Source organism: Notolepis coatsorum (assembly GCF_963971535.1).
Source record: "Notolepis coatsorum genome assembly, chromosome: 3".
NCBI lineage: Eukaryota > Metazoa > Chordata > Actinopteri > Aulopiformes > Paralepididae > Notolepis > Notolepis coatsorum.
Window position 1 is genome coordinate 185,506,448 of NC_140167.1, and position 21,615 is coordinate 185,528,062.

General features: G+C 52.3%; 1 protein-coding gene across 1 annotated transcript in view; it reads left to right on the forward strand.

The window, feature by feature from the left end:
- The window catches only part of dachd (dachshund d), a 129,559-nt gene that overhangs the window by 16,118 nt on the left and 91,826 nt on the right, over positions 1 to 21,615 (forward strand). Inside the window, exon 2 of the mRNA XM_084311471.1 lies at positions 1,727 to 2,283. Within this exon, the coding sequence (XP_084167597.1) occupies positions 1,727 to 2,283 (557 nt within the window). The remainder of the gene's footprint in view (positions 1 to 1,726; positions 2,284 to 21,615) is intronic.

Consider the following 21,615-nt stretch of genomic DNA (forward strand, 5'->3'; position numbering starts at 1 on the left):
TCTTTGTGTTCGCGAGGGTGTTTGAAATTCAGAAAGTGCACACACACACACACACACACATAATAGTATACACACACACACACACACATACCCTCAACAATGGTGGCTCACAGACGGGCGTCCGCTTTGAACCCTGGGAATGGGGTGAGGTCTCCTACTATATATCTATATCTTAACTGCGGAAAGGAGGAGGAACTTAAAGGCCACAGCGAACACATGGAAGGACGGCGACGAGAAAGAGAGGTTTTATTTAGTGGAACATAAAGCAACAGAGGATCCTTTGATATCATCCCCTTTAAGCCCAGAGGGACTGTGTGATCTTGACATTTAGTCGGGTATTCAGGGGGACACAGATAAAGTAATTGAGTTTTTTTTTTTTTTTTTTTCTTCTTCTTCTGCTTCTTCTTCTTCTTCTCTCTTCTTCTTCTTCTTCTTCTTCTTCTTCTTCTTCTTCTTCTTCTTCTTCTTCTTCTTCTTCTTCTTCTTCTTCTTCTTCTTCTTCTTCTTTCTTCTTCTTCTTCTTCTTCTTCTTCTTCTTCTTCTTCTTCGTCTTCTCATAACCGCCTCTAGCCTTCTGGTGAAACGCAACTTTCTTTCTTTTTTTTCTCAACAATTTACTGTTTCTAATTAAAACCATTTATTGTTTGTATTACAGTACGATGCATTTGATGTGGTCTGAGTAACAAATATTGACAGATTAATGACGATATAAAATGTCCACGCTTAAGCATGATATAAACTAACTAGGCGGCTAATTTATCTTCCCACCCGTGTCCAAACTTGTTAATTGATTGATCGTAAAAACTGACATCCAGAAATAGTTACACCATTGTGTCATGTCCTATTAGAGCCTTTTTCACACAAGTTAGCTGGGGGTTCTTCCCGAGGCGCTACCAAATATTCTACGACTCAGTCGACTCCACAAGGCACCAGAGAGGACGAAGACGTGTCACTTCCCTCTGGTGGTAGATTTGCAAATGAATGACCTGCTGGTGCCTCCTTGGACCAGCCAGACACCCCCCTCCTCCATCACCCCCTGACCAGCCAGACCCCTATCACCCCCCTCGACCAGCCAGACTCCCTTCACCCCCTGGACGAGCTGGACACCCCCCATCACCCCCTGGACCAGCCAGACCCCCCATCACCCCCTAGACCAGCCAGACACCCCCCATCACCCCCTGGACCAGCCAGACCCCCCATCACCCCCTAGACCAGCCAGGACACCCCCCTTCACCCCCTGGACCAGCCAGACACCCCCCTCCTCCATCACCCCCTGGACCAGCCAGACCACCCCCCTCCTCAATCACCCCCTGGACCAGCCAGACCCCCCCCCCCCCCCTCCTCCATCACCCCCTGGACCAGCCAGACCCCCATAACCCCCCTGGACCAGTCAGACACCCCCCTCCTCCATCACCCCTGGACCAGCCAGACACCCCCCTCCTCCATCACCCCTGGACCAGCCAGACACCCCCCTCCTCCATCACCCCTGGACCAGCCAGACACCCCCCTCCTCCATCACCCCCTGGACCAGCCAGACACCCCCCTCCTCCATCACCCCCTGGACCAGCCAGACCCATATCACCCCCCTGGACAAGCCAGACACCCCCCTCCTCCATCACCCCCTGGACGAGCCGGACACCCCTCATCGCCCCTGGACCATCCAGACACACATCCCTCCTCCATCACCCCCTGGACCAGCCAGACCCCCATAACCCCCCTGGACCAGCCAGACACCCCCCTCCTCCATCACCCCCTGGACCAGCCAGACCCCCATAACCCCCCTGGACCAGCCAGACACCCCCCTCCTCCATCACCCCCTGGACCAGCCAGACCCCCATAACCCCCCTGGACCAGCCAGACACCCCCTCCTCCATCACCCCCTGGACCAGCCAGACCCCATAACCCCCCTGGACCAGCCAGACACCCCCCTCCTCCATCACCCCTGGACCAGCCAGACACCCCCCTCCTCCATCACCCCCTGGACCAGCCAGACCCCCATAACCCCCCTGGACCAGCCAGACACCCCCCTCCTCCATCACCCCTGGACCAGCCAGACACCCCCCTCCTCCATCACCCCTGGACCAGCCAGACACCCCCCTCCTCCATCACCCCCTGGACCAGCCAGACCCCATAACCCCCCTGGACGAGCCGGACACCCCTCATCGCCCCCTGGACCATCCAGACACCACCCCCCTCCTCCATCACCCCCTAGACCAGCCAGACCCCCCCATCACCCCCTGGACCAGTCAGACACCCCCCCCTCCTCCATCACCCCCTGGACCAGTCAGACACCACCCCCCTCCTCCATCACCCCCTAGACCAGCCAGACCCCCCCCATCACCCCCTGGACCAGTCAGACACCACCCCCCTCCTCCATCACCCCCTAGACCAGCCAGACCCCCCCATCACCCCCTGGACCAGTCAGACACCCCCCCTCCTCCATCACCCCCTGGACCAGTCAGACACCACCCCCCTCCTCCATCACCCCCTGGACCAGTCAGACACCACCCCCCTCCTCCATCACCCCCTGGACCAGTCAGACACCCCCTGGACCAGTCACCCCCCCATCACCCCCTGACCAGCCAGGACACCCCCCCTCCCTCCAGCCAGACCCCCCCCCCCCTCCGGACCAGCCAGACACCCCCCTCCATCACCCCTGGACCAGCTGACTGCATTTACCCAAAATTTGGCAGAAGTCTCCCTGTCGTGATGGCATGCACAGAACACGCTAAACTGTTCAATAACCCGGTCCCTGAGCTGCCCGGGGCGCATGGAGCTGACAGCACCAATACATGTACACTTCACTCACCCTAATATGTGCCCCTATTTTAGGACTTTTGTTTGTTTTTATTCCTTTAAGCAAACTTTGCTCAACCGGTAGAGCCTTTTTAAATATTAGGGTTCACTGTAAGATGTGTGTGTGTGTGCATGTGTGTGCGTGTGCGTGTGCATGTGCGTGTGTGTGTGTGTGTGTGTGTGTGTGTGTGTTGTGTGTGTGTGTGTGTGTGTGTGTGTGTGTGTGTGTGTGTGTGTGTGTGTGTGTGTGTGTGTGTGTGTGTGTGTGTGTGTGTGTGTGTGTGTGTGTGTGTGTGTGTGTGTGTGTGTGTGTGTGTGTGTGTGTGAAAAAGTGCGTTCTTCACACTATCCACCAGGAGCACAGGCACACTGTTAACATATGTATCTTTTGCCCTTGACACCGGTTCCATTTAGGAAAGGACATCTTAATATGCTTAGGTTTCCATTTAATGAAATACCCTTTACAGGTAGTGTGTGTGTGTGTGTGTGTGTGTGTGTGTGTGTGCATGTCTGTGTGTGCAAGCGCATATGCCCCTGGGGGGGGGGGGGGGGGGGGGGGGGTTGTTCTGGAGTCTTTCCAGTTGCTGATGCATTACAGGCAGATTGGCCCCCAAATCGGATTATTTGCTGTGGACTGACACCACACTGAGATGACATCTCCTTTAGAGTGGAGAGAGGGCCCCACTCACACTCTGGTCACTACTTAAGCAGCAGCTTCCATATAATTCATTTATGTCCCTAGATATCGCTTCACCCTTTTGAATAACACAGGAGTTCTGCATTTACCATTAGAGAAATGAATCTCACCTGCGCCTTAGCAGCAGGGTACAGGCTGTACTTTACTGATAAAGACACACGTCTGTCTTCTTCTCTGTCCGTCCGCGCGGGTTTCTCCCCCCGTCACGTCGGATTATAGTCGTCTCGTGCGATCGGCGCGTCGGGCGTCAAAAAAGAGTGAATCATCTCATCTCCAGCGATCCGCTCCCTCCCTGATCCAGACCCAGGGGATCCACTAGGTCGTTTTAGCGTCGTCGTCCCCCCCCCCCCCCCCCCCCCTTCTCCTCTTCCTCCTCCGGTCCCCCGCTCGTCATGAGGGTCAGCGCGCTCGGTAATTGATGCTGAATTTTGTCGTGATGCCAGTGGCGCTGGGGTCAAGTGACGCAGTACTACCTACGAGCCGCGGCGCTCCCCAACCCTCTCTTTGTCAGCGCCGTGACGCCGGCAGGCAGCCCGTGCGTAACGCGAGGCGTCCCGTGTGCTCATTGACGTGGACCGTCTCTCCCCTGCTTAGCAGGCGTGTGTCCGGTAAATAAAGAGTGTGTTCAGAGCCGCCCGCGGTGCCGTCCCTAACAGAGACGGGAAAAACCAACCTAACAGAGATAAGCGCTGCTTTTCTTTTTTATTCGCCAGCCAAGAGAAAGCCATAAAGTCGGTCTTTTTTGTGTACTGATGTGAAGTTAATCTGATTTTAATTTAATTATGCCAGTTAGTTGCGGAGGGCACATGCATTGGGCTGTTTGTTGTAAGAATGTTCTGACATTGGCGCAGGTATGGGGCAGCTAGCATGTTAATTAATGATGAAGATCCTGACAATATGCAGAGGCATGACAGCGTTAAGCCAGTCTGCTGCCGCTTCCTTTGCATATTAATAGATCCTTCATTATATTAATATGACAGCTGCTCCAAGGGCTACCATCAGACCTTGTCTCTGTTATTTGCTGTTTTCTGCTCCCTGTGTGACAGTGGCATGCTATTCTCTATCTGTTGAAATGTTCCCTTCTCTGTTTTGGGCGTTGTGTCTCCCCTGCACGCAACCTTGGTTGCAGTGTTTGTTTTTGTAGCCAAGAGGGGGTTCTGTCTTGGCTGTGCGTCTATACGGGGGAGAAGTGTCTGAATCTAAAGGTGACTTTGAAAAGAATATATGAGGCAGGATTGTTTTGTTTGCATAGTAATGAATGCAGATTAGCATTGAGTGGGATTGGTCTTGTTGACGTTCAGGCGTCCAGTGGTTTAATAGACTTGTTGCCGGGGCGACAACATCTCAGCGCTCCCTCATTACAGCTACTGTACGGAGGTGTGTGTTATGTGCAATGTGACGATTGATCCGGTGAAATGAAACAATTATCAGAACAAAGGCGTCGATTTATGGAGTGTGTCACTTAGTCAAAGACAGGGTGGAGGCTGGAGCAGAATGATAGATGAAGAATGGCGAAGAGATCATTTCTAGCTGGTTCACAATCGAATGAATCGACATCACGCTGGCATTTGTTCACTCGTAGAATTCACATGATGTGGGATTAAGTCGTTGGCTTCTTTCACACGCGTATAGAGAGTCCGCTGGGCCGATGTGGGACCCTGTTGAATTGGGCCATTTATTACACGTGATGTTTGTCAAGTTAAAAGTGTAATTGTCAGGGCGGTCAGGTGGCGTAGCGGAGATTGCGTTCGTCACCAACACCGGAGCGGCTGGATTCGCCTGTTCGAATCCAGCTCACAGCTCCGGCGTTGTCACCAGCTTGGCTGGCCGTTCACACTAATACAATTGGCAGTATTAGAGGGTGGGAGAAGCTGGCGGGGTGGGTCCGGGTCGTTGTAAACAGCGACTCCTACAGTTCGGTTGGGGCGCCTGCTCAGCGCAGATAGGATCTAAGGGGGATAGTGTGATCCTTCCACACGTTACACCCTCTCAGTGAGAGTCCGCGCTGCCAGGTGAAAAGAAGCGGTTGATTGGCTAGACGTGTGTCGGAGGAAGCACGTGATAGTCTCCACTCTCCCAGACCAACTGTGGGGGGTAAGTGCGCAGCGACCAGGAAGGGGATTGGGAATTGGCATAACGACTAACATTGGGATGGGAGAAAATCGGAGGAAAAAGGAGGGGGAAAAAGATATATAAAAAAAAAAAAAAAGTGTAATTGTCACCAAGCGTCATTATGTCTAATTCACGGCAAAATCTAATTATTATTTGTCTCTCACCATTGACTACCGTACACATTTGTTACGTCTCGAGGCATTTTCAGGTTGTCCCTCTGTCCCATTCTCATGAATACTATATCTCAAGAACGCCTTCGGGGAATTTCTTCAAATTTGGCAGAAAAGTCCCCTTGGACTCAAGGATGTACTGATTCGATTTTGGTGGTCAAAGGTCAAGGTCACTTTGACCTCAAATCCGTCCCATTCTCTTGAACGCAATATCTCAGGAACGCCTTGAGGGAATTTTTTCAAATTTGACACAAACGTCCACTCGGACTCAAGGATGAACTGATTCCATTTTAGTTGTCAAAAGAATTTATTCCGCTCTGTTCATTTTATCTATAATTTTAAAACGAATACTACTAATATTAATAAATGCATCCTCCTCTTCACCACTGCCTCCACACTGTCCAGTTCCAACCTGATGACCTAGCTGGCCTTCCTTAACCTCTTAACTGGAGCCCCCAAAAGTGGAAATAGTTTTACTTGAACTTGAGGACTGCATACTTTCTTTGCAAACCAAAATACTATATTTTATACTTATAGCACATGCATGAGCCTGGTCTCCTTTGAAATATGACATTCTGAAGTATCTGATACAATAAAGAAAATTCACTTTTAGTGCTAATGAAATAGAGTAACATAGGTCTCAACTTGAGTTGTAGAAAAACTTGTTACTCACATGTTTCTGTGGTAGTTAGTAGTCCAGAAGTAGTATTTCCCAACAAATTTTAAAAACACCCCGGGTCCATAGCCTGAAGTCTTGTGTAGTACATGTCCAAATTCCATAGAATCCGTTCAGAAATGAGTGATTAGTAGCGATTTTGGTAAAAAATTAGAAAAAAAAAGGCTGCAGAAAACGATTTCCTCATCGACTCCAATGCATTCCGCGGACATTTCTCTTTCTGTTTGCGCTCGTGACTTTTCACCTAGATCCCTGATTCGCTTATTCCCACGTGGGGTATCATTGGAAAGCCAGACTCATTGCTTACAACCCTGTCCAATAATTCCCACGGTCGCCAAATGATTGACGGAGGTAGAGCCTCGGGAGTCGCGGATGGTATTCGGAAAAAAAGAAAAGTCTGCCGTGTACTTCGGTGCACGCCTCACTTATCGGCATGTAACTCTAGAACCGCTGAGCGGTTCTTTGTCTTTGTATTTTGTCGCCTGAAACGGCAATCGACAGGCAACAAATAGGGCTTTAATTCGATATATATATAGTATTAAAAATATGCACACCCGAGCCGCTAGAGGTCGGCACAGTAGCGCGGCGCGCCGGTGGGCAAATCGACCTCAAGGTTAACAGCTTGTTGAGACACCTGACCTCCAAGCCTTGATACCACCACCCCTAGATACCACCACCCCTAGATACCACCACCCCTAGATACCACCACCCCTAGATACCACCACCCCTAGATACCACCACCCCTAGATACCACCACCCCTAGATACCACCACCCCTAGATACCACCACACCTAGATACCACCACCCCTAGATACCACCACCGCTAGATACCACCACCCCTAGATACCACCACCCCTAGATACCACCACCCCTAGATACCACCACCCCTAGATACCACCACCGCTAGATACCACCACCCCTAGATACCACCACCGCTAGATACCACCACCCCTAGATACCACCACCCCTAGATACCACCACCCCTAGATATCACCACCACTAGATACCACCACCCCTAGATACCACCACCGCTAGATACCACCACCGCTAGATACCACCACCCCTAGATACCACCACCCCTAGATACCACCACCCCTAGATACCACCACCGCTAGATACCACCACCCCTAGATACCACCACCCCTAGATACCACCACCCCTAGATACCACCACCCCTAGATACCACCACCCCTAGATACCACCACCGCTAGATACCACCACCCCTAGATACCACCACCCCTAGATACCACCACCCCTAGATACCACCACCCCTAGATACCACCACCCCTAGATACCACCACCCCTAGATACCACCACCCCTAGATACCACCACCGCTAGATACCACCACACCTAGATACCACCACCCCTAGATACCACCACCCCTAGATACCACCACCCCTAGATACCACCACCGCTAGATACCACCACACCTAGATACCACCACCCCTAGATACCACCACCCCTAGATACCACCACCCCTAGATACCACCACCGCTAGATACCACCACCGCTAGATACCACCACCACTAGATACCACCACCGCTAGATACCACCACCACTAGATACCACCACCCCTAGATACCACCACCCCTAGATACCACCACCCCTAGATACCACCACTCCTAGATACCACCACCCCTAGATACCACCACCGCTAGATACCACCACCACTAGATACCACCACCCCTAGATACCACCACCGCTAGATACCACCACCCCTAGATACCACCACCCCTAGATACCACCACCCCTAGATACCACCACCCCTTGATACCGCCACCCCTAGATACCACCACCCCTAGATACCACCACCGCTAGATACCACCACCCCTAGATACCACCACACCTAGATACCACCACCCCTAGATACCACCACCCCTAGATACCACCACCCCTAGATACCACCACCCCTAGATACCACCACCCCTAGATACCACCACCCCTAGATACCACCACCCCTAGATACCACCACCCCTAGATACCACCACCCCTAGATACCACCACCCCTAGATACCACCACCCCTAGATAACACCACCGCTAGATACCACCACCCCTAGATACCACCACCCCTAGATACCACCACCCCTAGATACCACCACCCCTAGATACCACCACCCCTAGATACCACCACCCCTAGATAACACCACCCCTAGATACCACCACCCCTAGATACCACCACCCCTAGATAACACCACCGCTAGATACCACCACCCCTAGATACCACCACCCCTAGATACCACCACCCCTAGATACCACCACCCCTAGATACCACCACCGCTAGATACCGCCACCCCTAGATACCACCACCGCTAGATACCGCCACCCCTAGATACCACCACCGCTAGATACCGCCACCCCTTGATACCACCACCCCTAGATATCACCACCCCTAGATACCACCACCACTAGATACCACCACCACTAGATACCACCACCCCTAGATATCGCCACCCCTAGATACCACCACCACTAGATACCACCACCCCTAGATATCGCCACCCCTAGATACCACCACCCCTAGATATCGCCACCCCTAGATACCACCACCCCTAGATACCACCACCCATAGATACCACCACCCCTAGATATCGCCACCCCTAGATACCACCACCCCTAGATACCACCACCCCTAGATATCGCCACCCCTAGATACCACCACCCCTAGATACCACCACCCCTAGATACCACCACCCCTAGATACCACCACCCTTAGATACCACCACCCCTAGATATCGCCACCCCTAGATACCACCACCCCTAGATACCACCACCCCTAGATACCACCACCCCTAGATACCACCACCCCTAGATACCACCACCCCTAGATACCACCACCCCTAGATACCGCCACCCCTAGATACCACCACCCCTAGATACCACCACCGCTAGATACCGCCACCCCTTGATACCACCACCACTAGATACCACCACCCATAGATATCGCCACCCCTAGATACCACCACCCCTAGATATCGCCACCCCTAGATACCACCACCCCTAGATATCGCCACCCCTAGATACCACCACCCCTAGATACCACCACCGCTAGATACCACCACCCCTAGATACCACCACCCCTAGATACCACCACCCCTAGATACCGCCACCCCTAGATACCACCACCCCTAGATACCACCACCGCTAGATACCGCCACCCCTTGATACCACCACCACTAGATACCACCACCCCTAGATATCGCCACCCCTAGATACCACCACCCCTAGATATCGCCACCCCTAGATACCACCACCCCTAGATACCACCACCCCTAGATACCACCACCCCTAGATATCGCCACCCCTAGATACCACCACCCCTAGATACCACCACCCTTAGATACCACCACCCCTAGATATCGCCACCCCTAGATACCACCACCCCTAGATACCACCACCCCTAGATACCACCACCCCTAGATACCACCACCCCTAGATACCACCACCCCTAGATACCACCACCCCTAGATACCACCACCCCTAGATACCGCCACCCCTAGATACCACCACCCCTAGATACCACCACCCCTAGATACCACCACACCTAGATACCACCACCGCTAGATACCACCACCCCTAGATACCACCACCCCTAGATACCACCACCCCTAGATATCGCCACCCCTAGATACCACCACCGCTAGATACCACCACCCCTAGATACCACCACCCCTAGATACCACCACCCCTAGATACCACCACCCCTAGATACCACCACCCCTAGATACCACCACCCCTAGATACCACCACCCCTAGATACCACCACCGCTAGATACCACCACCCCTAGATACCACCACCGCTAGATACCACCACCCCTAGATACCACCACCCCTAGATACCACCACCCCTAGATACCACCACCCCTAGATACCACCACCCCTAGATATCGCCACCCCTAGATACCACCACCGCTAGATACCACCACCCCTAGATACCACCACCCCTAGATACCACCACCCCTTGATACCACCACCCCTAGATACCACCACCCCTAGATACCACCACCCCTAGATACCACCACTCCTAGATACCACCACCGCTAGATACCACCACCCCTAGATACCACCACCCCTAGATACCACCACCCCTAGATACCACCACCCCTAGATACCACCACCGCTAGATACCACCACCCCTAGATACCGCCACCCCTAGATACCGCCACCCCTAGATACCACCACCGCTAGATACCACCACCCCTAGATACCACCACTCCTAGATACCAACACCCCTAGATACCACCACCGCTAGATACCACCACCCCTAGATACCACCACTCCTAGATACCACCACCCCTAGATACCACCACCCCTAGATACCACCACCCCTAGATACCACCACCCCTAGATACCACCACACCTAGATACCACCACTCCTAGATACCACCACTCCTAGATACCACCACCGCTAGATACCACCACTCCTAGATACCACCACACCTAGATACCACCACTCCTAGATACCACCACTCCTAGATACCACCACCGCTAGATACCACCACTCCTAGATACCACCACTCCTAGATACCACCACCCCTAGATACCACCACACCTAGATACCACCACCGCTAGATACCACCACCCCTTGATACCACCACCCCTAGATACCACCACCGCTAGATACCACCACCGCTAGATACCACCACCCCTTGATACCACCACCCCTAGATACCACCACTCCTAGATACCACCACTCCTAGATACCACCACCACTAGATACCACCACCGCTAGATACCACCACTCCTAGATACCGCCACCCCTAGATACCGCCACCCCTAGATACCACCACCGCTAGATACCACCACCCCTAGATACCACCACCCTTAGATACCACCACCCCTAGATACCACCACCCCTAGATACCACCACCCTTAGATACCGCCACCCCTAGATACCACCACTCCTAGATACCACCACCACTAGATACCACCACCACTAGATACCACCACCGCTAGATACCACCACTCCTAGATACCACCACCGCTAGATACCACCACTCCTAGATACCACCACTCCTAGATACAACCACCCCTAGATACCACCACTCCTAGATACCACCACCGCTAGATACCACCACCGCTAGATACCACCACCCCTTGATACCACCACCCCTAGATACCACCACCGCTAGATACCACCACCGCTAGATACCACCACCCCTTGATACCACCACCCCTAGATACCACCACTCCTAGATACCACCACTCCTAGATACCACCACCACTAGATACCACCACCGCTAGATACCACCACTCCTAGATACCGCCACCCCTAGATACCGCCACCCCTAGATACCACCACCGCTAGATACCACCACCCCTAGATACCACCACCACTAGATACCACCACCGCTAGATACCACCACTCCTAGATACCGCCACCCCTAGATACCGCCACCCCTAGATACCACCACCGCTAGATACCACCACCCCTAGATACCGCCACCCCTAGATAACACCACCGCTAGATACCACCACTCCTAGATACCACCACCGCTAGATAACACCACCGCTAGATACCACCACCCCTAGATACCACCACTCCTAGATACCACCACCCCTAGATACCACCACCCCTAGATACCACCACCCCTAGATACCACCACCGCTAGATACCACCACTCCTAGATACCGCCACCCCTAGATACCGCCACCCCTAGATACCACCACCGCTAGATACCACCACCCCTAGATACCGCCACCCCTAGATAACACCACCGCTAGATACCACCACTCCTAGATACCACCACCGCTAGATAACACCACCGCTAGATACCACCACCCCTAGATACCACCACCCCTAGATACCACCACACCTAGATACCACCACACCTAGATACCACCACACCTAGATACCACCACCGCTAGATACCACCACTCCTAGATACCACCACCCCTAGATACCACCACCCCTAGATACCACCACTCCTAGATACCACCACCCCTAGATACCGCCACCCCTAGATACCACCACCCCTAGATACCACCACTCCTAGATACCACCACCCCTAGATACCACCACCCCTAGATACCGCCACCCCTAGATACCACCACCCCTAGATACCGCCACCCCTAGATACCACCACCCCTAGATACCACCACTCCTAGATACCACCACCCCTAGATACCACCACCCCTAGATACCGCCACCCCTAGATACCACCACCCCTAGATACCGCCACCGCTAGATACCGCCACCCCTAGATACCACCACCCCTAGATACCGCCACCCCTAGATACCACCACCCCTAGATACCACCACCCCTAGATACCGCCACCCCTAGATACCACCACCACTTGATACCACCACTCCTAGATACCACCACCCCTTGATACCACCACCCCTAGATACCACCACACCTAGATACCACCACCCTTAGATACCACCACCCCTAGATACCACCACCCCTAGATACCACCACACCTAGATACCACCACCCCTAGATACCACCACCCCTAGATACCACCACTCCTAGATACCACCACCACTTGATACCACCACCCCTAGATACCACCACCCCTAGATACCACCACCCCTAGATATCGCCACCCCTAGATACCACCACCCCTAGATATCGCCACCCCTAGATACCGCCACCCCTAGATACCGCCACCCCTAGATACCACCACTCCTAGATACCACCACCACTTGATACCACCACCCCTAGATACCACCACCCCTAGATATCGCCACCCCTAGATACCGCCACCCCTTGATACCAACACCCCTAGATACCACCACCCCTAGATACCACCACACCTAGATACCACCACCCCTAGATACCACCACCCCTAGATACCACCACCCCTAGATACCACCACACCTAGATACCACCACCCTTAGATACCGCCACCCCTAGATACCACCACCCCTAGATACCACCACACCTAGATACCACCACCCCTAGATACCACCACCCCTAGATACCACCACCCCTAGATACCACCACCACTAGATACCACCACCCCTAGATACCACCACCACTAGATACCACCACCCCTAGATACCACCACCCCTAGATACCACCACCCCTAGATACCACCACCCCTAGATACCACCACCCCTAGATACCACCACCCCTTGATACCACCACCCCTTGATACCACCACCACTAGATACCACCACCCCTTGATACCACCACCACTAGATACCACCACCCCTTGATACCACCACCCCTTGATATCACCACCACTAGATACCACCACCCCTAGATACCACCACCCCTAGATACCACCACCGCTAGATACCGCCACCCCTAGATACCGCCACCCCTAGATACCGCCACCCCTAGATACCGCCACCCCTAGATACCACCACCCCTAGATATCGCCACCCCTAGATACCACCACCCCTTGATACCACCACCCCTAGATACCACCACCCCTAGATACCACCACCCATAGATACCGCCACCCCTAGATACCACCACCCCTAGATATCGCCACCCCTAGATATCGCCACCCCTAGATACCACCACCCCTTGATACCACCACCCCTTGATACCACCACCCATAGATACCACCACCCCTAGATATCGCCACCCCTAGATATCGCCACCCCTAGATACCACCACCCCTTGATACCACCACCCCTTGATACCACCACCCCTAGATACCACCACCGCTAGATACCACCACCCCTAGATACCACCACCCCTAGATACCACCACCGCTAGATACCACCACCCATAGATACCACCACCCCTAGATACCACCACCGCTAGATACCACCACCCCTAGATACCACCACCGCTAGATACCACCACCCATAGATACCACCACCCCTAGATACCACCACCCATAGATACCACCACCCATAGATACCACCACCCCTAGATACCACCACCCATAGATACCACCACCCCTAGATACCACACCGCTAGATACCACCACCCATAGATACCACCACCGCTAGATACCGCCACCCCTTGATACCACCACCCATAGATACCACCACCCCTAGATACCACCACCCATAGATAGAGAGAGAGAGAGAGAGAGAGAGAGAGAGAGAGAGAGAGAGAGAGAACGAGAGCGAGAGGGGGACAGACTGCAGTGCTCCTCTGAGCGGCACCTGATTTGTGGGGGAATTTATCACACAAACAACCCAGAGGTGATTTCAATATTTACTGTGCAGTCTGTTCTGCATACGTCTCATTTGGAAAACAGTTGACTCTCCGCCATTATACACAAATGAAGGTTGACCTTCAGACTGGGCAGAGGCCACATTCATTATGTGGAGAAGTAGCACCTTCTCACGAGGCAGCGGCTCCCCATGCATATGGAACAGCGGGCCGGGCCCGGTTGCAAACGAGAGGGCCCACTCTGACATGATGTATACTGTACGTCAATATGGTACTGATGTATTTTAAGATGCAAACAAGGCTTTAAATTATATGCACCCCCATGTCAGTGGCTCAGAGTGTCTCTCGCCATCTGCCTATCAGCTGGGGACAGAGAGGAGAGGAGCGGGGAGGGAGTCCAGGCGGATGTGTGTATGTGTGTGTGTGTGTGTGTGTGTGTGTGTGTGTGTGTGTGTGTGTGTGTGTGTGTGTGTGTGTGTGTGTATACTGTATGTGTGTGTGTGGACGTGCGCACGTTTGTATCTATTAGAGCCACATGTTCGATTTCTACCTCCCCTTGTACCGGCGTCTCTCCTCTCAGATGCATGACTAATAGCCGCTCCTGAGTCCCATCACAGCGGCTTGACAGCTAAGTGACGATAAACGTGGGCTTGTTCTACGTCTAAACGTAAAGGCAAACCTCGCGTATCAGCTGTAAGCACGCTCGGCGGAAGGGCAGGCGATATATAGCGTAACGCCGGGGATATACGAGTGATTCCACTAATGGTTACATCTCTGTTTTGTTGCCGGTGTGTCTCTTTGATGGCGTTGCCGGGGCTTTTGGGTGGAGAAGAGCCATGGCATCGTCTCCGGGGAAGCGGCGGCCTAGAGGAGCTTTAGTCGTATCTGTCCCCGCTGTTTAAGACCGGCCTCATGAATAAAGATTTAAGTCACGTTCAATACAGCCCGAACACTGGAACCAACGCCGCAATGACAAACCCAGTGCTTTACGGCCTCTGCAGCTGCACGGCCAGCGCGTGTGTGTCTGTAAACCCTGCTCCCTATATCAAGTCTATTTGATCTAGGTGGACTAGGTCTAGGTCAAACACACCGTCATAAATCACCAGTCCGTGGTGTAGGCGAGAAAAAATTATCTGAATGGTTGTTTTAAAGCGCGACTTCAATACAAATGTTTGAGGCTCGTGAAAAGCAACACAAGCCTCCGCCTCTCTTCGTAAGCGGCGAGCGGAGCGGGAAGAGACCATAACGTTTTAAATGGACACTTAACAGAGCGTCTTAACAGGAGTCTGCAGGTGGCAACGGGAGGGGTGTACAGCAGCGTTAAAGGGATATTCCACCCACGAAAAGACGAAAGGTGATTTTGTTCTGCACCATAGTTTGTTCGCATATTGATTTGGTTTGAGTTAAAGAGTTGGAACGCTGGATGTAAATGAAAAAAGAATGGACCTTAGTGAGTGAGTAACAGGTCCAAAGCCACATGCAAATACCATGATATTTAAAATGTACATTTCACTGTGCTGTATTTAATACTTGTGACATCACACGCTCCAACTCTTTAACTCAATAACTCTCTAACACTAACTTGTGTTTTTGTAGTTTGGGGATATGTGTGAGATTATGGGCAGATGAAATCAGATTCCTTTTTTTTAGTGTTCCTTTAAAAGAATCCATGTTAAATGTCCATTGACATTTTGTAAACCTGTAATACTTTGAACACGGTAGCTAGTAGCTACAATGACATTCTTAAATTAAAGTTAATAAAATACTCAGTACAGTATAAGCAGATGCTTATCCTTCACACCGGAACAGCAAGAGAGTACAGGATCAAGACATTTCTGTATTTGAAGTATTCCTGAGAATGTGATGGGGACGATATTGAATGGAACACACTGTTTTATTTATTCATTCATTAATACATTTTTGATCCAACTTTTTTTTTAAATAATGAACAAACTTCCACACGTGACCCCCCACCCCATGAAAGGCCAAAGTATTAACGGTAATTTCAAAGCCCTAAAAAAATGACATTGAATCCATGGCACATTCCTCATGATTCTCCCTCCCCATTCAGCTTTGCTGACTGGCCTTGCGAAGCTGTGGCACCAAGAAGGGCCCAGTTATTATGAGGCGTAGCCACGAGGAATTTGAATAGCAATGTTAGTCATTATTCAGTTTGTGTGACACCGGGGTTAGATCTGATGAATACATTAGATGGTATCATTGAAACAGCGGTGCGACCGTCTCCGCACACCCGCCTTCCTGGACAAGCTCTCTGTTTGTGTGTCATTTGTACTTCTCTCTCTCTCTTCCTGTGTTCATCAATCCATCTCTCTCACTTTCTCTTTATTTTCTTCCGTATAGCTATCTTTGTATCTCTCTCTCTCTCTCTCTCTCTCTCTCTCTCTCTCTCTCTCTCTCTCTCTCTCTCTCTCTCTCTCTCTCTCTCTCTCTCTCTCTCTCTCTCTCTCTCTCTCTCTCTCTCTCTCTCTCTCTCTCTCTCTCTCTCTCTCTTTCTCACAGACTCTCTTTTTCTCTGCACACACACACACACACACACACACACACACACACACACACACACACACACGCACACGCACACTCTTAAGTTTTATTTAGACAAAGAATGCTTGCATCATGCCATTGAATGTATTATTATCTTGACACCATCTGTTCCCATCAAGGTACAAATACATCAATACAGCGTTGAGAAATGCCCGGGCCTGTGAGACATTCATAAAAACCCAGGCCGGGCGCTCAGGAATGCATCCCATCAGCATGATATCCTGCCGTCCCACTACGATGTCACCTGTCAGGAGACGAGAACATATACAGTGATGTCATTGTAGCTTATTCTCTCATACTGTGGCACAGTAGTAGTTTTTCAACCTTTTCTTTTTTTTACCCCCTTGGGGAACTACATTTTCAGAAGAAAATGTTCCAAAATGGCCCAGACGTGAATTGGCTGATTGTTGCATAGGCGCATATTTAGGGCGGGGGTTGTCCCCCTCAATATTGAGAAGAGGTACATTTGCCCCCCCCTATAAAAATATAGCTAATGTGAAAGATAACCCCCTCCCCAAAACAGGCAAAAAAAAATAAAGGGGTCAACACATTTATAGGACCCTACGGGACCATAAATCGATGCAGAAAAGGCACAAATTGTACACCAGAAAGTGTTTGACACTCGACCCGCCGACCTCCCCCCCCCCCCCCCCCCATGTTGAAACTAAAGCTATATGCATGAATTGTTGCGTAGGGTAATAGTACTAAATGTCTTGTGCTTTTAGACGTTCATACTGCAGGCCTATAGTACTCAATTCTGATTTATTACTTGGATCAGATTTTTTCTTTCTTAGGCTGTTCACATTATTTTTGAAATGTGGCCAATATCAGATTCCAGTGTGAACCGGTCACGCTCCTGAACTGACCCACGTGCACAAATGAACAATAAAGAAGATGGGCGTAAAAATGTCTTTGACAAAATGTCAACCTAGAGCGATGTAAAAGTCGCATGAAAGTCGCGTGACTGAGGTCGCATTGCAAAAGATCAGACCTGTATTTATTTTAATTTTTAATTTATTTAACCAGGTTTGTCCCAATTGCTTTGACCTGCAGTGTGAACGTAGCCTTAGACTGATAAACTACTGTTCTTTTATTCAAACGCAACTATTTACAATCGAGCTTTGGCTTCATGGGAGAATCATTTTGGGGACCCGTTGTAATCCTCCCATGTCCGTCGTGCATGTCCCGACCCTCACTTTAAAACACACTGCTCACTACTAGTGGTTCCCAAAGTAGGGTACAGGGTCCCTGAGGTGGTTCCAGGGGGTCCCCTGCAAAACAAGGACTTATATAATAATAATATATAATATATAACTATTATCTAATGTTATGCACAACAAGGGACTGTTTGGCTGTTCTGAGCAGAGGTTACACTATCTCCTCTGGTCTCTCCTCTGGTCTCTCCTCTGGTCTCTCATCTGGTCTCTCCTCTGGTCTCTCCTCTGGTGTCTCCTCTGGTCTCTCCTCTGGTCTCTCCTCTGGTGTCTCCTCTGGTGTCTCCTCTGGTCTCTCCTCTGGTGTCTCCTCTGGTATCTCCTCTAGTGTCTCCTCTGGTCTCTCCTCTGGTCTCTCCTCTGGTGTCTCCTCTGGTCTCTCCTCTGGTGTCTCTGGTGTCTCCTCTGGTGTCTCCTCTGGTCTCTCTGGTGTCTCCTCTGGTCTCTCCTCTGGTCTCTCCTCTGGTCTCTCCTCTGGTATCTCCTCTAGTGTCTCCTCTGGTCTCTCCTCTGGTCTCTCTGGTGTCTCCTCTGGTGTCTCCTCTGGTCTCTCTGGTGTCTCATCTGGTCTCTCTGGTGTCTCATCTGGTCTCTCCTCTGGTCTCTCCTCTGGTGTCTCCTCTGGTGTCTCCTCTGGTCTCTCCTCTGGTCTCTCCTCTGGTGTCTCCTCTGGTGTCTCCTCTGGTATCTCCTCTGGTGGCTCCTCTAGTCTCTCCTCTGGTCTCTCCTCTGGTCTCTCTGGTGTCTCCTCTGGTCTCTCATCTGGTCTCTCCTCTGGTGTCTCCTCTGGTATCTCCTCTGGTGTCTCCTCTGGTCTCTCATCTGGTGTCTCTCCTCTGGTGTCTCCTCTGGTCTCTCCTCTGGTCTCTCCTCTGGTCTCTCCTCTGGTGTCTCCTCTGGTGTCTCATCTGGTCTCTCCTCTGGTGTCTCCTCTGGTGTCTCCTCTGGTCTCTCTGGTCTCTCCTCTGGTGTCTCCTCTGGTCTCGCTGGTCTCTCCTCTGGTGTCTCCTCTGGTCTCTCCTCTGGTCTCTCCTCTGGTGTCTCATCTGGACTCTCCTCTGGTCTCTCCTCTGGTGTCTCCTCTGGTCTCTCCTCTGGTCTCTCCTCTGGTGTCTCCTCTGGTCTCTCCTCTGGTCTCTCCTCTGGTGTCTCCTCTGGTGTCTCCTCTGGTGTCTCTCCTCTGGTCTCTCCTCTGGTGTCTCCTCTGGTCTCTCTGGTGTCTCCTCTGGTCTCTCTGGTGTCTCCTCTGGTCTCTCTGGTGTCTCCTCCGGTGTCTCCTCTGGTCTCTCCTCTGGTGTCTCCTCTGGTCTCTCCTCTGGTCTCTCCTCTGGTGTCTCCTCTGGTCTCTCCTCTGGTCTCTCTGGTCTCTCCTCTGGTCTCTCTGGTGTCTCCTCTGGTCTCTCCTCTGGTGTCTCCTCTGGTCTCTCCTCTGGTCTCTCCTCTGGTCTCTCTGGTGTCTCCTCTGGTGTCTCCTCTGGTCTCTCTGGTGTCTCATCTGGTCTCTCCTCTGGTCTCTCTGGTGTCTCATCTGGTCTCTCCTCTGGTCTCTCCTCTGGTCTCTCTGGTGTCTCCTCTAGTGCCTCCTCTGGTCTCTCCTCTGGTCTCTCCTCTGGTCTCTCCTCTGGTCTCTCCTCTGGTGTCTCCTCTGGTGTCTCCTCTGGTCTCTCCTCTGGTCTCTCCTCTGGTGTCTCCTCTGGTCTCTCCTCTGGTGTCTCCTCTGGTATCTCCTCTAGTGTCTCCTCTGGTCTCTCCTCTGGTCTTTCTGGTGTCTCCTCTGGTCTCTCCTCTGGTCTCTCCTCTGGTGTCTCCTCTGGTATCTCCTCTAGTGTCTCCTCTGGTCTCTCCTCTGGTCTCTCTGGTGTCTCCTCTGGTGTCTCCTCTGGTCTCTCCTCTGGTGTCTCCTCTGGTGTCTCCTCTGGTATCTCCTCTGGTGGCTCCTCTAGTCTCTCATCTGGTCTCTCCTCTGGTGTCTCCTCTGGTATCTCCTCTAGTGTCTCCTCTGGTGTCTCCTCTGGTCTCTCCTCTGGTCCTCTCCTCTGGTCTCTCCTCTGGTGTCTCCTCTGGTCTCTCCTCTGGTGTCTCCTCTGGTCTCTCTGGTGTCTCCTCTGGTCTCTCCTCTGGTCTCTCCTCTGGTGTCCTCCTCTGGTATCTCCTCTGGTGTCTCCTCTGGTCTCTCCTCTGGTCTCTCCTCTGGTGTCTCCTCTGGTGTCTCCTCTGGTGTCTCCTCTGGTGTCTCCTCTGGTCTCTCTGGTCTCTCCTCTGGTGTCTCCTCTGGTCTCTCTGGTGTCTCCTCTGGTGTCTCCTCTGGTCTCTCCTCTGGTCTCTCCTCTGGTGTCTCCTCTGGTCTCTCCTCTGGTCTCTCCTCTGGTGTCTCATCTGGACTCTCCTCTGGTCTCTCCTCTGGTGTCTCTGGTCTCTCCTCTGGTCTCTCCTCTGGTGTCTCATCTGGTCTCTCCTCTGGTCTCTCCTCCGGTGTCTCCTCTGGTCTCTCCTCTGGTGTCTCCTCTGGTGTCTCCTCTGGTCTCTCCTCTGGTCTCTCCTCTGGTGTCTCCTCTGGTCTCTCCTCTGGTCTCTCTGGTCTCTCCTCTGGTCTCTCTGGTGTCTCCTCTGGTCTCTCCTCTGGTGTCTCCTCTGGTGTCTCCTCTGGTGTCTCCTCTGGTCTCTCTGGTCTCTCCTCTGGTGTCTCCTCTGGTCTCTCTGGTGTCTCCTCTGGTGTCTCCTCTGGTCTCTCCTCTGGTCTCTCCTCTGGTGTCTCCTCTGGTCTCTCCTCTGGTCTCTCCTCTGGTGTCTCATCTGGACTCTCCTCTGGTCTCTCCTCTGGTGTCTCTGGTCTCTCCTCTGGTCTCTCCTCTGGTGTCTCATCTGGTCTCTCCTCTGGTCTCTCCTCCGGTGTCTCCTCTGGTCTCTCCTCTGGTGTCTCCTCTGGTCTCTCCTCTGGTCTCTCCCTCTGGTGTCTCCTCTGGTCTCTCCTCTGGTCTCTCTGGTCTCTCCTCTGGTCTCTCTGGTGTCTCCTCTGGTCTCTCCTCTGGTGTCTCCTCTGGTCTCTCCTCTGGTCTCTCCTCTGGTCTCTCTGGTGTCTCCTCTGGTGTCTCCTCTGGTCTCTCTGGTGTCTCATCTGGTCTCTCCTCTGGTCTCTCTGGTGTCTCATCTGGTCTCTCCTCTGGTCTCTCCTCTGGTCTCTCTGGTGTCTCCTCTAGTGCCTCCTCTGGTCTCTCCTCTGGTCTCTCCTCTGGTCTCTCCTCTGGTCTCTCTGGTGTCTCCTCTGGTGTCTCCTCTGGTCTCTCTGGTGTCTCATCTGGTCTCTC